Genomic DNA, 15,767 nt, shown 5'->3' on the forward strand with positions numbered 1-15,767 from the left:
ACATGTGTTTTGACCCTTCCTCCTCCCAGGGCCCGAAAAACAAAGGTGGCAAATGAAGGGGCAACGAGGGAGTGTGCTCGAATTGTTAAAGCTGGCAGTGCAATAGTAGCTGTCAGGAACACAAATGGGAATCAAAGGGAAAGAGAATAAAAAGTTATTACAGTATCAGCATTAAAAAAAAAAAAAAATGAAAGAGATGGTGCTACAGGACAGAAACACTTTGAAATCTGAACAAGCTCTACCGAGAGCTCTTCAGAAACCCTTTTATCAGCTGAGATGTGTAGTGACCAACTGGCTCAGCTGCTCCCCACGTTTCCATATGAGCAGAGAGGTCAGACCACTGGAGCTGCCAGTCCCTATGGTGGGAAAGGAAGGGAAGGGAGGCTTTGCTGTGGAGGGCCATGGGACAGGGCTGCAGCTCCCACTGCACAGGTCATGCACTGAGCCCACAGACACTGAACACTGTGGATACACCGCTGTCCCTCTGGCCAGGCTTTTAACCTGAACAAACACTTCATGAGCCAAAGCCTGTTACAACTAAAGAATGATGTTGTTGGGATCAGATTAAAAGAAAAGGGGGGGGGAAATCCCTCAAAACAACCTGAAATAAAAATGGTAAAATCACAACATTTTTCTGTGTATTAATAAACTACTAAAGGTAATATAAGAGAGTTCTTAGTTCCTTTAAGTAAATGGTTGTTGGAATTGGCTATGCATCACTTTCCTCACAGTATTTGTAATCATTTTTGATGTGAAGACACATTTGAGCCAAGTGTAATTTTTTTTCTTCAACTGAAAACTGAAATTACCTTTCTTTTCTTTACAAGAGTCTGCCCAGATGTACCTCTGACTCTCAGAATTGTTCTGGAAGAGCACTGAGCACTCATTCCAGCAGGTATCATGAACAGAGCAGAAACAGGAACATTTTGCCTGTCAAATTTAAACACATGTGTCCCAACTGCTTATCCAACATTTAGACTATTTCTGGCAGCAGCAATTTTCCAATTGCAAAATTTAGAGCACAACTCTAATCATCTGTGTACATATATATATATACACACACATATGTTATATGTATATATAGGCTTTACAATAAAGCTGTGATTCTCCTTCTCTGTAATACAGAGCATATGAACCTAAAATCACAAAAAAGAGACAACAGTAAAAATATTTGAAAGCTTTCCTGTACGGATGACAGATGGACGACAGATGCACACCAGAGGTATGTGAAGTCAAGCCTTCACCAGTTGAGAAATGCTCAAGTGAGGTCTGTGTCTGTAACTGCACTGCAGCCCTTCTTCTGTCTGCACAGAAGGGACTGTCTTTAGTTACCTCAGCACACGGTATTTTTGCACATTACCATTACATGATGCCGTAAAAAGGGTGGAATTGCTCTTAGAACAAGCAGATATATTGAAAGAGGCAGCAGCCAGCACAGAACTGAATGGTCTGGAATGAATATGGCACAGGACTGAAGGGAGAAAAAGGCTGGTTTTACAGAAAAGCAACTCTACAAACTGGACTTTCTCCAAAGTTACAGAATTTCAGTAATTGCTCAGACTAAATTTTATCACAGGTGACTGTGTGGCTCAAACAGGCTTCCAATGGTACTGGGAAAATCCCTTGGGACTCTGATAGCTCAGCTCCCCCAAAGGATGATGAGACAACTCCTTACACCACGACACATGTATTACTCTTTGGGAGCCACTCAGACAGTGCATGTTGGTGCTGAACAGTGAGGAAAAAGGAGCACTGGTTAACTTAGAACGTGCACATGGCTTTCTTTCTTCACCTACACTTCATGTATTTTCTGAAAACACTTGTGATCTTGATAGGTAGGATCAGGTGAAGTATTTTAAAAAGACACATCAAATGTAACCCCCCTTTTGAAATAAGAGCATATATCTGATAGATAAATATGAGGTTCTCACACCTGTACTTAAACAAAGTTGATTTCTGGTCTTGTTAAGTACTGATCTTACACAGTTTTCTATATCAAACAGGAAAGCAAACTGAAGTTGTATAATTCACATTTATCTTAAAGCAGAAAAACAGATACAAAAACGATTCTGCAACACATTTAATTTTTACTGTGGCTCACAACAACCAGGTAGGTGAGGGGCTGTGGTACATACTGCACCTTGCATTGCTGCACTGTCATGTTGGGTTCCGTTGTGTTCTATTTCCATATCTGGGATTCCAGCATCTGAAAGATGTGAGACTGAAGATTAATGCATTCCCCTTTGCCCCTCTCTCATGCATCTTTAGAAAAATATTTATAGCAAACTAGGGTGATCTCCAAGTTACACGGTCTTGCATAAAACATTTGGTCCTCATAGAATTTTCAGTAGTAAATTGTTTCCAAAATGTGCAAACATTGCTGGTCTCACAGTGAATTATTTTTAATGTGCTTCACATTTGTCTGACGATCAGATAATAACCAACACGTGGTATTAATATGTCTGTAAAAGCCTCATGGAGAATGAGGGCATCTGACATATGAAAAATAAAAGTCAAAATTAAACTGCTTAATATTAAAATACAGTGACTCTCCTATACAGCCAAATACCTTCAAATTAAAGAATTTAAGAATACATTCAGTGCCAGGCAACAGTTTTGTGTATGTGTGTGTATCAGTTTGTGTGAGTGCATGTTACAGAAAAGGGCTGTGCAAACTGCATTTAAAACCTCAGCTCAGGCTGTGTAAGCCCGTGTTACCACCCAAACCCAAACCACATCTGTCATACTGTGGGAAATATTTCCTGATTTCTAAGAAGAGCTTTCCAAAGAGGACTGTGCCCTTTCTTCCAAGTTGAGAAGGAGTCTCCTAACGATACCCACTTTGGAACTATTTAATTCCATATTGATAATACTTCTGTCTGCACAGTCCTTGGGGTGGGGGCGGGGGCTCCAACACCCCAGGGTGTTACGATAACAGATGCCATTATCCACCTTGTGCCAACAAGGATTAGCATGAAGGGTATGTGATTTGAATCCACGGCACCTCGAATCCTGGAGAAACATCTGCTTCCCTTATAATACAGCACTTAGAAATCACAGCAAGGAAAAACCCACACCTGAAAGGGAACTGTGTGTACAGTTTGGGAGGTTTTCTGTGCAAAAGCCTGTCCTGGACTTTCTCAAATAGGGAATAACTGCACTGTTGCTTTTGCAGATCCCTTTAGTTGGAGCATCAGTATCTGTCACAGGTGACATTTTGCTGGTCCCCCCACAGTACCAGAGCTCTGTGTCAAGCAGGACAACCCTGCAAAGTCCTTACACAGAAGGGTAATATCTTAATATATGAGTAAATGAAATATAGGCCACGTATGCATATATAGCTCTGTAAAGATATATGATTAAAAAGTAATATTTTCACATATATACAATTTTTTCTTATAAAATTGCAAGTGACTGCTATTCCATAGGGTTTGCCTTACTCAGATTCCTGTTTTGAAGGCAAGCCTAGGGCACTGATCTATCAGTCTGAAAAAGGTTCTTTCTTTTCAAACCCTTCAGAGTTCATGTTGTATATACAAAAAATGACAAAGTCATCTGTAACTAATAACAGCATCTGTTAAATGAGACAGACCGTCAGAGTTAAATCAAAAATACTCAGAATAGCCCTTCACATTTTGTTGTCATAAAATTGTACCTGCAATTAAATTGTGGATTAAGATGCTAATGAGCTACCTGATTTGCATGTGCAATCAGATTAGCATGTAAATATCAGCCTCTTGCAGGCACTAACACATATATGACTACCTGAGTGTGCCTGCAAATCAAACTGTTACAGCCAGGCCCACACCAGCAGATGTAAAGGTGTGTTAATCACACTGATGGCACGTTGGCATCCCTGGATTTGTGGCTCCAGAACTGCTGGGTGCTCCTGACTGGTGTGTGAGCAGCAGGTGCTTCCCTGCAGTGGCACAACCTGGGTGAATGACCTTACAGTACACCAGGATTTTGGCTGTTTTCTGACATTCATCTCAAGGTGCTGGCTCTGACTGTGGATCCAATGTGGGCATTTGTCTGATCCAGAGGAGGAAAAGGTTTCTGCTGGCTCTGTCCACCCACTCTGCCCTGGGTCCCTGTCCCCCATCATGGTGCGACTGTGGCTGTAAATCCACACCTGGACCAGCCCCGGGCACTGTCGGGGCTCCAGGAACACCAGCCAGGCCCTGCTCACAGCGATGTGCTGGGCTGGAAACCCCAGCAGGTGAGGATGGCTCTGAGAGATCCTGCTCTCCTACTCACTGAGTTTATGTCTCTTGGGTGCTCCAGATAAATCACAGCTCGCAGCTCACCACAGAGCGAGGTGCCAGCTCACAGAGACTCTAAAGAACAGTCTGGGCAGCCCTCACAGCTGAGAACTCCACAAAAACTACAGTCAGCATTTTCACTCAGCAGTCTGGGCAGTTTTTGGTTGCAGGCTCTAACAGTGCCCAAATCAGGCAGCACAAATTAACAGACAGACCACAGGACACACAAACACAGGACAGCCTGAACATCTCTCTGATTCCTGAGCCTCTGCAAAGACTTCAGGGTAGGGATGCACAGACTAAACCTTAGATACAGAACCTGAAATTAATTAAAACTCAACTACGTTCAGTCTTAAAGATTCAAAGCAAAGCTCTAAACTTTGGCCAGAACCATCTGAAGCAGGAAAGGCAAATCCTCCCAGTATTTAGAACATAAGCACTGTGTAGGAGATGAACTGATTTGCTTTTGTCTCAAAAGAATATTTGGGAAGTATTCAAAACCCAGTCAGCTCTGAAAGCTGATACATATTTAACAAACTTAATAGGTCCTGAGGCTGAGCAAACTTCAGCCAAATGGCTTTTAAAATGAAGCTCAGCAGTTCTAAAAATGAATCAGCTGGGAGAGAAGAGTTCAGAGAACCTTATAGGAACCAAATTTCACATTGTCTTAGCTGGCACTGTAACAGATTTCTCTGTAATATATTCAGCATTTCTTGTCATCTCTGTGTAAACTGCTCTGTCTGTTTCTCTACTTGCAGACTTATTAATTTTTTTTTAATTCATGACCCAGAGCACATGGCCTGAAATAGATTTTTTATTATTTCAGGAAAGAATTGTGAGATTTCATTCTGGAATTTGCTCTGTGCATCATCTTATTTTTTTTCCTCCACTCAAACATCATTTTAAGCTGACTGTGAAAGGCCAACTAAGACATTACCATTTAACATCCTGAGACCGTCACCTGATGTGGCCTGTTTAAGCGCCTGTTCCACTTGTTCTCTCCTCTTAGATTCAAATTCCAAAGCTTCTTGCAATTTTCTCTTTGCCTTCTTTTCTTTCTTCAAGCGTTTCTGAATTGTTGCTGAAATGTAAATACATTGTAAGAAAGGCTGTTAAGGCACAATTAAATAGATGACCGAGACAGTAAAAAATCTGTTTATGTTCAATATTCAAAGGCCTAGTTCTAGCTCGAGACACTGACACTCCTCATGGATGGAGGAAGTCTCCTGAATGTGTCAAAGATTCAGTTTTAGGTATATCTTCTAACATTAAAAGGAAGTGGAATTTATTTTTGTAGGTGAACTGTCGGTGTGCAGTGGAAGAGAATCTGAATCTGAGAATACTGAGGGTGCAGAGTGTGAAATCCCAGGGAATAAAGTGGTAATTTTGGGGGTAAAAATGGAGCAGCAGTTGGGTTCATTTTGAAGCAGAATAACTGAAATATCAAGAACCTCTGCCCAAGACAGAAGCCAGGTGTAAGGCCATTGACACGCTGAGTTAGGTGGGTAAATACGACACACTGAGAAGGGGGGTGTCATCTCATCTTCTCTCTTTTACCCATGGAAAGCAGAACCAGGGCCTTGACAAAGATCATCCTCAGGCCCCTGGTAGTGCCATGGCAGATTTGGCAGAAAACAGTATTCCTGACTAATCTCAGTCTTAAAGCCAACTATAAAGCTAAAACCATAACTAGAGAATTGTACAGTATTAATTGTAGCCAGATGATCAATACCTGCATGGGGAACTGCTGACATTGGCTATGATTGTACTCCCTCACCTATATAAACTCAAGCAATAAAATGCACCTTTTAAGCCTTTTCCTTTTCAAACCCTGAATCTTAATCCCATATTTAACCTCTTTTTTTTTTTTCTCCAGTCCCAAGTTACCAGTACTGCCAACAGCCTCCCTTCCCGTGCTCCTGTGGCTAATGGACACTGTCCTTATTAACCTGTCTTTATCGGTTTCTTACACTTGTTTTTTCTTGCACCACTGCTGCAAACACACTCTCTTGTGTCTCTTCTTTGCACGACCTGCACCTCCCTTCCCTGGTAGGATCTCTACAGGCCCATCATCACACTTCTGCTGAGTCTATCCTGTGTTCAGGAAATCCTCTCCTCCTGGGAGCACCCCATGTTCCAGGAGTCTGTGATCAGCTGGCACCTTGGATTGGCACAAGGAAGATGAGCTGGACCAGAAGGCTGATGCCCACATATGTTCTCAGAACTAGCAGGAGAACATTTTTAGCAAGGTCTGGAAGGAGTCAAAGACCACTGAATTCTTACTGACTTTTACGGAGCTTTCTGGATTTGTGAATGCTCTAGGAAAAATTAAAGGATACCATTGCATGGGAAATCTCTTAATAAATGATGAATGGCTGAATGTGATCTATAGAACCTAACTTTGGAAAACTGGCCAGCCCATGTGAAAAAGCCTATCTCTGGCATATATTCTGTAACAATAAAGATGTGAACGTGGCGATGACCTGAAAGACAAACAATTCTGATGATATTGATTATTGGTGAAATTCTCTTTCAAGTCAGAAGCCAACAAAGTCTGTGAATGCCTTAAGGTTTTTGGTGACTTAAATGTGACTCAGGAGGTGCAAGTGTGCTGTCCTAAGGTTTGGTTTACAGACAGACACAGTGCCATCCAGACTTACACTGGGGTGATGCAACATTTCTGGACACCCACTGCAATTTAACAACTTCAATAGTATTTTCTGACCCATCACTACTCAACTGAGAAGTGCCCTATGGTGTCTCTAAGTGAGACCTGGGCTGCAGACAGCTCTGTTCCACACACCTCATTTCCACTCAAAATGCACAGGAAGATAGGACTTGGCACCTACATTTTTGGTCTTATCTAGTTTTATCTTTCTGATTTCATGGACATAATCTAGAAGTAGCTCTTGGCACATGAAGTGCTGTTCCTTTCTTTCAGATGCAGATCTGAATTTTAAAAAGAATACTGCCTTCTTTTCAACAGCACAGCGAGAAATTCAGATTTACCAATTTAATTGCCTATTATTATCAAAAGCTTCCAAACAGTCATGGTTTTGTCTTAGGAGGCCCCATTTGGGGTGTGCTATTGTACTTCGCTCTCCCCTGATGGCAAAAAAAATTACCTAGGGTTATTTGCTTCAGCTCTCGTACTTGGGTAGACAATTTCTAATAGTTCTGTCTATTTTACTGCACTGAAGTTCTCTACAAAGCAAACTGACTAGCACTGAAACTGCAGAAATGTGGGCTAAGGAAGTAAGTAGTAAGGTGATGAAAAAAATCACCTAAAAACCCAAATTACAGCCATATCTTCCTCACAGTAAGACTGATTCTCAGTGCTTGGAGGATAATAGCAGAAACCAAAAGAAATAAGGGATGTCAAATGAAGAAATCAGGCTGGGAATGCCTGGGCAGAGTGATACTAATACACCTGAAAGCCATGGAATTGCTCCAGTTTTACTCCTCAGAACCCACCAAAACTCTCTGCAGCCACTTGCCCTCCAGGAAATAATCCTTCAGTCACTGTTCTGTCTGCTCACAGGAAAGGGTGCTTCATTCTGGCTTTATTAAATTTAAATCTTTCATTACCAGTGCTAGTCCACTGCTGCAGTGCTGGAGTGTGTCAGTTAACTCCAAGTCCTCGACAGCTCTGGCTGGAAATGCCAAAGGGTTACACATTTAATAGATACCTAAACTCCATTTTTCATTCACTCACCTCTGCTTTGCAGCTCAGCTGTGAGTTGCCTTTCCAAGCTCTCTCGTAGTTCTCGCTCTCTACAAAGCTCCATCTTTAACTCTTTCTTTTCCTGCTGTATCTGCTTTTCCTGGACTCTGGCATTGTCCACAGCCACTTTGAGTAAGCCCTAAAGCACACACACAGATGCAAGCTCTGAAAACACAATGTTGTTGCAGCAGTAACAAAATTCATCCATTTGTTTCTTTTACATCCTCTAGGAAAACAGAAAAATTAAAAGCAGGAACCCATAGACCTGGAGCACAACTGGGCATTTGAAGTAGATAAAATATGAGGAATTTTGTGGCATGGAATCATTGGGTATAAGTTTGGCTAATTCATCCTCCTGCTGTGGTTTGTTACAAACACAGTGCCATGTCAGTGCTGACCTTGTTCAGCTGCAGGGGGAATACACTAGAGGAATAATGAGACTGGTGAATTTTAATATGACTATTATTGCCAATTATGAAGTCAAATAGACAATGTATGAAACTCTTTCACAATCAATAATGTCAGGGAGTGGAAATCTAAGCATTATGTGAAATAGAAGAAATGAGAATTGCACATACGAAATAGTTCCTAAAACTTTTTTAAGAGCGAAAAAGAAACACATGTTATCTGTCATGACACAGCCAGGCCCTGTAGAGAATAATTTACCTGAATGTTGGTTAATAGTGTTTCTACTGATGAAAGACCATCAGCAAAAAGAAATGGCGCCGGAAATCCAGGAGGCAAGGCCTGTCCAGCCAGTTGGACTTTATCTAAAGTTGGTTTCATTATTGGAATGGCAATTTGGACCTCTTCTGCAAAGATAGGTTTAAAAGCGACATCAGAAAGCATTGGAAATACAGGTGAATGCAATTTCTAGAAACCAGCATTCTCTTTACCTGGAAGTAAATACAAGTACATTAGGAAATCGAACACTGTTTCAGCCTTTTGGGCAGCTGGGATTGTTGCCAAGGTAAGTTTGCAAAATAATACAGAACAATAATCAATATACTGAGAATGTAACACAGCTGTAATAGAGTACAGACTATTATATCTCAAATTCTACAGAATTATACTACAGAATTATAACTGTATTACGCAGTTCATTAAACCTGAATGACCTTTCTTCATTCTATCACTTTTGCCATTCTGTGATGTGCTTTTTTTGTTGCTATAACCTTGGCAAAATTCTAATCAAGGAATGTATCACATCTCTTTACTCCTTTACCTTTACCCTTCCCATGCCCAGCAGTAAATAATCTCCACTGGGTCATCCATCCCCTCCCGCTCCCTGGTGTCAGTACAGTGTCAGTGCGGGTTCCTGAACAGGTACCTGGCTGCTGTCAGCCTTCCTAGTCACTGACAGCAGCCAAAAATGCCTTGCTGAGTTCTTTCCAAGGCAGGTAGAGAGAGAGCTGGGTGGTGGTGGGGTCACAGGAATGGCTCCTGCCCTCACTGCACAGAACTGGTGCATCTCTTACAGAGTGTAAAACCAGGACCCAGCAGCTACTCCTTCACCCCTTGTTTCAAATACATCGTGTTGGTATAGATCAAGCTGTGCTCAGACAGCAGAAATGTGTATCCAGAAAGAAACAGCAACATTAGTAATTATTTTTCAAAAATCCTCTCAATCTGGGGAAGAATCAGTACTATCACCTATGATCTCGCATCCCTGTGAGTGCTTCTTCCCACGTATTCATTTTTAAACACAGAGTTAATAGCTGAAAACTACAAAACTAAAATCTAGCAGTCCCTAAAGCCAAACTCGGTGCGTTTCTTTTACCCTGAAATATAAAAGAATATTTCTGTGTAATATTCCATGAAAATCCAGCCTATATATATATATATATATATAATGATCCTGCACTTGTAGAAATCATGATGAATATCTCCTCAGCAATTGCCTTTTAGTAAAGCTTGTGCCTACTGCACTGACCAGGAGTCCACGAGGCCAGTGCTTGCTCAGGGCAGCTGCACACCAGCCCTGACAGTTTCGTCTGTCAAATGTTTTGGTCACATTATTAAGGCCCAGATTTACAATTAGACTGTATCATACACAAAAGGTCTCCTTCTCCCACCCCTCTTATTTAAGGGAAAAACAACTCAGAAAGAATCTGACAACAATGACTTAACCCAAGGTGTCTCCCCAGCAGCACATTTCCTCGTGTAACAAACTTCAGGAGCTTCCATCGAGCAGCACTTTTTGCTGTGTGTCTAAAACACCCACCTGACAACAAACCAGGAGCATTAGTAGTTTTCAAGTACTCTTTGAAATCTCTGTTTAGGGAGTATTTTGGTTTTGCTGTGTGAGTTCATTAAACAGAACATATTCATAATGATTCTTCAGCACTAATAACAAAAGCCAGTAACCTCTACACATCCTCAGAGCAAACAGATGTAATTTAAATGATCCATTTAAAAAATCCCAACTCAGGTAACATGCTCAGACCACGGAGTTTGTGCTGATTCAGACACACCATTTCTCATATTTAAATATATCAGTGGCAGAGTCTTTAAAATAAACTGATTAGTTGTCGCATATGATGCAGCACAGAAATAACAGCTAAGCCATGGAGTCACAAAAAACTAAACAGAAGTGGCATTTGAAAAAGAAGGTAATACATGAAGTATGCATAAAAAAACAGGAGCTGCCTTAACACCTCTAGAAATCTCTACTATTTGGAGATGAAAGTAATAACATTAAATTGGCCGAAAGGAAAATTACTATTGACTGTGAAGACAGGTTGCATGGTCTATGGTTTGTAATGCTACTGTACAGCAGATTGAAGTTTCAAAATAGTATTACTCTTCTTTAAAGAGATAGACACAGCTAAATTAGGTGCTGCTTGCTGCAGTGAGGATCAAATGCAAAAAGAATCATATTTCATCAGACCTAGTCAACACCAGGAAAATAAATAGAAATATAAGAGGTATGCAGGCAATGATTCATTTTGATAATCTGGCCCAAGAGAGACACATAGAGACAGCACACAGATCTAAGCTTCTACCAAAAGACAAATAGGACACAGAGGGTGGGAATTGGGATGACAGTGTAGCAGAGGTCACATCGATTTTCAGCAGCAGTTTTCACACAGATGAGATAACCCTGGACTCTATTTGGCCCATTGTTCATATCCTACCTGTCCCAGAAGCAATAAATTTCCAAGTCCCAGAAAAAGGGCAGTAAAGAAGAAGGATTCTACTTATGACTTCTTATGATTAAGTTTTTGTGCTAACCAAACATGCTTTGCAGACCAAGGTCACATTGCATGTTAAAGTCTGTAATAGCTGAGACTAGAAGCAGCATATTATGTTTTAGCGTATATGGGTGGAAACTGTCAAACCATTCATCATTTTTTTTTTCTGATTGAAATCACACTCTGCAAAGATGAATGATAAATGCATTAGAAATCTATTTCAATCTTGTAATAGGTCTTCACATCTGAACGGTGTCTACATCTCGCCCATACTCTGAATAAGTGCACAGTTAGGCAGGAATTTATTAGCTAGACTCGAGGAATCATAATTGGTAAAGCAATTAAAAATGGCATGTGCTGGAAGCATTTCTTGGGGATTGTATCAAATGCATCTCCTTAATGAAAAAAAAAAACAATGTTGATTTAAGGATTTTGATTTTAAACACCACTAAAAATATAAATGCTAAAAGCTGCACTCACACACAGAATACAACAGAATAAGCAAGAAATAAAGCCAAGACAGCTACAGCCTGATCAAGGACACAAACAACCTTTCTGATTATCGAGGCAAAGTGGGAACTACTTTTATCGAGCCTGTTTGTTAAACCTGCCATGCTTTATAAAAGCATTCAGGAATCCATTTAGAGTGCAGCCTTTTTATTTTAATTTCTAGCTGACATCCAGATGAATAGACGAAAGCAAGAATTATATTGCAGAGCAGAGAAATACACAGTGAACACTAACAGCGAGTGGAACATCATCCCGGCAAAGCACACAGAAATCTGCCAGCAAGTTTCTTGTTCTTAATTCAATATGCTGAAGTATTTCATCTTCTGTCTTCTGCCTAAGTTGCAGAAACAGGGATTGGCAAATGAAGCATCAGCCTAGGGACTGAACACAGCACTGGGAACAGGAGGAACACGAATCGCTCCCTCCCAACAGGGCATGGCCCAAACCAACAGGCACTTTTATTTGCCAGCTGGTTTATTTTCTTCCACAAGGCATGTTTTTAAACCCATCAGTCACACCCCTGAGACACTCAACACGTCAGGTCCCTCTCAAAACAAGGGAGAAATATTAAAGGCGCAATTTACACCAGTGAGATCACTGAGTTATTTCTTCACGTACGCTTCAGAACTTTATCTACCTGGACCTGTATAAGCATTATTCACCTCAAACAGCTCACAGATATAACTCATGCATTAATACATATTTGGCATATGGAGAAGACAGAAACAATTCATACAAAATTTACAGTTATTAATCTATTAGTTACTAACCAAGACATTTGATCTCAGCCTTCAGCCAGGGTTAAAACATGTTTTTGGACATAGATGGCAGCTGGGTTACTCCTTTTTCCTGGCTGTGGCGTAAAATTTAGAAATTTAGGGACTGAAATTCTTTATTGCAATTATAATTCTTCGAGCTTCATACCTGAGTGATGGGGATTGCATTTAACGCTCCATAGTTACAGAACAGCCTGGATACTCTAATGGACCTCTTTGACTTTTAATAAAATAAGGCAGAGGACCTGCAACATCAGCTGAGTTGTCTGTGTGACTCATCTCTGAAAGGCACATATCTGAAAAAGCATTATTTGCCCAAATATCTTACAGAATCATCCAAACTGACATATCTATAGTGGCAAGAGGTCCCTTGACTTCCAGCTCTACATTTACTTCACATCAACAGTGATAGGCAGCAGTGTCCAAAGATGGGTATTTTGACAGAATTAGGGTCCAAATTCTAATTTTTTTCTGCAAAAGGCAGTTTCCAGAAAAGTGAGACTTCTTATTTTGATTTTAAACCTTGGTAATGTCTACATTCTTAACTAGAAACCAGTACATATTTTTCTTTTACAGCAAGGTCAGTATGAAACCCAGTAATCTAAAGCACTTTTTATTTCAAATATTTTGTATTTCTAAGTCTGCAAGGACAGGATTATCTGTCTTCCACGTCTTAATAACTCTGAAAATCCACCATAACCCTTTGCCTGCCTTTTTCTCCCTTACTCATTGCTTTTCTGCCAGGTTCCAAGACTCCTGATCATCAGTGAGAAAAGAGACACCCTCCTCTGAGCCTGGCACCAATCAGACTTCGAAATTTACTGCTTTAACCTTGTGATTCAGGTGCCAAACTTAAAGTCACTGCTGTTTTTCTCAATTACAGTCCCCGAATGATGAGGGTCAATGAATGCAATTGAGGAGTAGCTGATTAATCCAGTCACCAGCTTTAAGTCAGACTTCATTTTCAAGTGACTGATACAACTCGATAGCACACAAGCATTATTCACTGCTGAGCTTTGCCATAAAAAACCTTCACTTTCAGAATAGTACCTAATCATTATATATACATTTCCTATACACTGCCAGGCTGCCTTAAAATCTGTAGAAACTATCACAAAACAGTAACATCAACTATGCTCTGCTTCATGGAATCCATGTCCAAGCAGCTTCTCACCTGTGTGCTCCAAAATCATTGATTTTGTTCTGAACAAGTGTTTGATAAAACTTTATCACTGTTTTCAACACAGTGGAAAAATGCAGAGTCATGGAATTATTGAGGCTGGAAAAGACCTTTAATATCAAGTACAATTCTTCCCCCAGCACTGCCAAGGCCACCACTAACCCATGTCCCCAAATGCTACATCCACAGGGCTTTTAAATAGGGATGGGGACTCCACCACTGCCCTGGGCAGCTGTGCCAGGGCTGGACAGCCCTTTCAATTATGAAATTTTCCTAATATCTTATCTAAACCTCCCCTGGCACAGTTGGAGGCTGTTCCCTCTTCTCCTGTCCCTTGTTCCCTGGGAGCAGAGCCGGACTCCCCCCAGCTCCCCCCTCCTGTCAGGGACTTGCAGAGCCAGAAGGTCCCCCCTGAGCCTCCTTTTCTCCAGGCTGAGCCCCCCCAGCTCTCTCAGCTGCTCCTGCTGCTCCAGCCCCTTCCCCAGCTCCGTTCCCTTCCCTGGACAAGTTCCAGCCCCTCAATGTCCTTCTTGTTTGAGGGTCCCAGAAGTGCCCCAGCACTGGAGGTGCCCCAGCAGTGCCAGCACAGGGACGGGCACGGGGTGTGTGGCCACATTATTCCTGATCCAATCCAGGTGCCAGAGGCTCTTCCATAGACCTGCTCTCAGGAATGATGAGGGAGTGTTCTCCTGAAGGACATCATAAAGCAGGCACTTGGTGTTTGAAGACAAGAGGGCCAAAAGCAGAGAAATAAGAATTTCACTAAAAAAGGCTGAAATTACAGTTTACAAATTGCCTTTATCTGCGCACTCTTTATCAAGAGGTGCGTAATTATACAGCTTTGACATTTTCATCAGTGTACTCTCATTAATAACAGAAAATTGTATCTATTTATAACTTCAACATATTTACAATATACTCTGATGTTCACGTGACACTGGCAGTAAAAACACCTGAAAATATTTTATTAATTTAAGCCTTAAAAACAAGGACCTGAGTTAGAGGAGATACTTGGTTTGCAATAATAAAAAATGAACTTAAGAAGTGCAGCAATTCACTGGTTTGACATGAGAAATGAAGTGTTTCTCTGCACAGAACTTTAGTCTAAAGTTGTACAGATTAAGAAAAACAAATACAACCGATGTCACCTGGTTAAATTCTGTTCATTAAGGAGAAGTGCTCCCATTAAGGCTCCTAATAAATATATAAAGAGCTTTCAAAATGCTATATTTTATATTCATAACAATTACTTGCAGTTTGTTTATGTTGTTATTATTATTATCATTACCCCTGATTTCTCCTACGAGCTGCTCCTCAGACAGGTTTTGACATTCTGGATTCCAAAATATTTGAAGTTGTTCTGTGCTTTAAATTGCTTCTTATCTATGGAGAAGCTTAAATACTATTGATCTGCATTTTCCATATGGCAATTTAAAGTAACTAGTTATATTCAGCCAGTAATAGTACCTTGTCATTCCTCACCACCACAAGGATTATTTCTACTGACAGTGGAGTGAAGTGAAAATGTTAACTTTTCAATAAAAGGTTAGTAATCAAATTACTGGGGTGTGGAAGAAAAGAGGAAAACAAAAGAAAATAAGCAAAATCCTCCTCATGGTCATTATCAGGAGATTACAAATTTTTCTCAGCTAACTCTCCTATTAACATTCACAAAGGTTTTTTTCATGGTGATTTTTAAGCATCACTGTAGTCTGACTATCCTTCTACTGAGATTTTAAAGTGTCAGATGAGGATGGGTAGGAGGAACTTGCCAACAAAAAAAAAAAAGATTCTTCAATTTTCTTGGCGGATTCAGCTTTTCCCTATTAATGTTGAGATTATTTCTTCAACTATTTTGTTGCAAATATTTATGACTCCATATGGAACAACAGATGTTGAAGAGAAGGGATAGCAGAAAAGACTTCATTTTCAGCAATTACCCTGCTACTTGTTGTCATACTGTAGGTGTTCTTAGTGCATCTATTTTACACACCACCCTGTCCTTTCACACACTGCAAAAATGTCAGTTTGGATAATTAATGTAATAACTGTAGTCCAAATCATTTCCACAATATTCATTTATGAAAAAAAAATATAAATAGGATAACAGGAGGAAGAAAT

The 15,767-nt window shown here is 40.5% G+C and overlaps 1 protein-coding gene across 2 annotated transcripts in view; it reads right to left on the reverse strand.

The window, feature by feature from the left end:
* Window positions 1-15,767, reverse strand: part of DACH2 (dachshund family transcription factor 2) — a 248,579-nt gene that overhangs the window by 7,208 nt on the left and 225,604 nt on the right. The window contains exons 8-11 of one of the 2 annotated variants that reach the window (XM_017819636.1): window positions 8,653-8,798; window positions 7,978-8,125; window positions 5,224-5,343; window positions 2,141-2,206 (exon numbers count right to left, since the gene is read on the reverse strand). In XM_017819636.1, coding sequence (XP_017675125.1) covers window positions 2,141-2,206; window positions 5,224-5,343; window positions 7,978-8,125; window positions 8,653-8,798 — 480 coding nt within the window. Of the gene's footprint in view, window positions 1-2,140; window positions 2,207-5,199; window positions 5,344-7,977; window positions 8,126-8,652; window positions 8,799-15,767 lie in introns of both variants that reach the window. The other variant, XM_017819625.1, reaches the window with a different exon arrangement.

The sequence above is a fragment of the Lepidothrix coronata genome, unplaced genomic scaffold (assembly GCF_001604755.1).
Source record: "Lepidothrix coronata isolate B3197 unplaced genomic scaffold, Lepidothrix_coronata-1.0 Scaffold2, whole genome shotgun sequence".
In the NCBI taxonomy this organism is placed as follows: domain Eukaryota; kingdom Metazoa; phylum Chordata; class Aves; order Passeriformes; family Pipridae; genus Lepidothrix; species Lepidothrix coronata.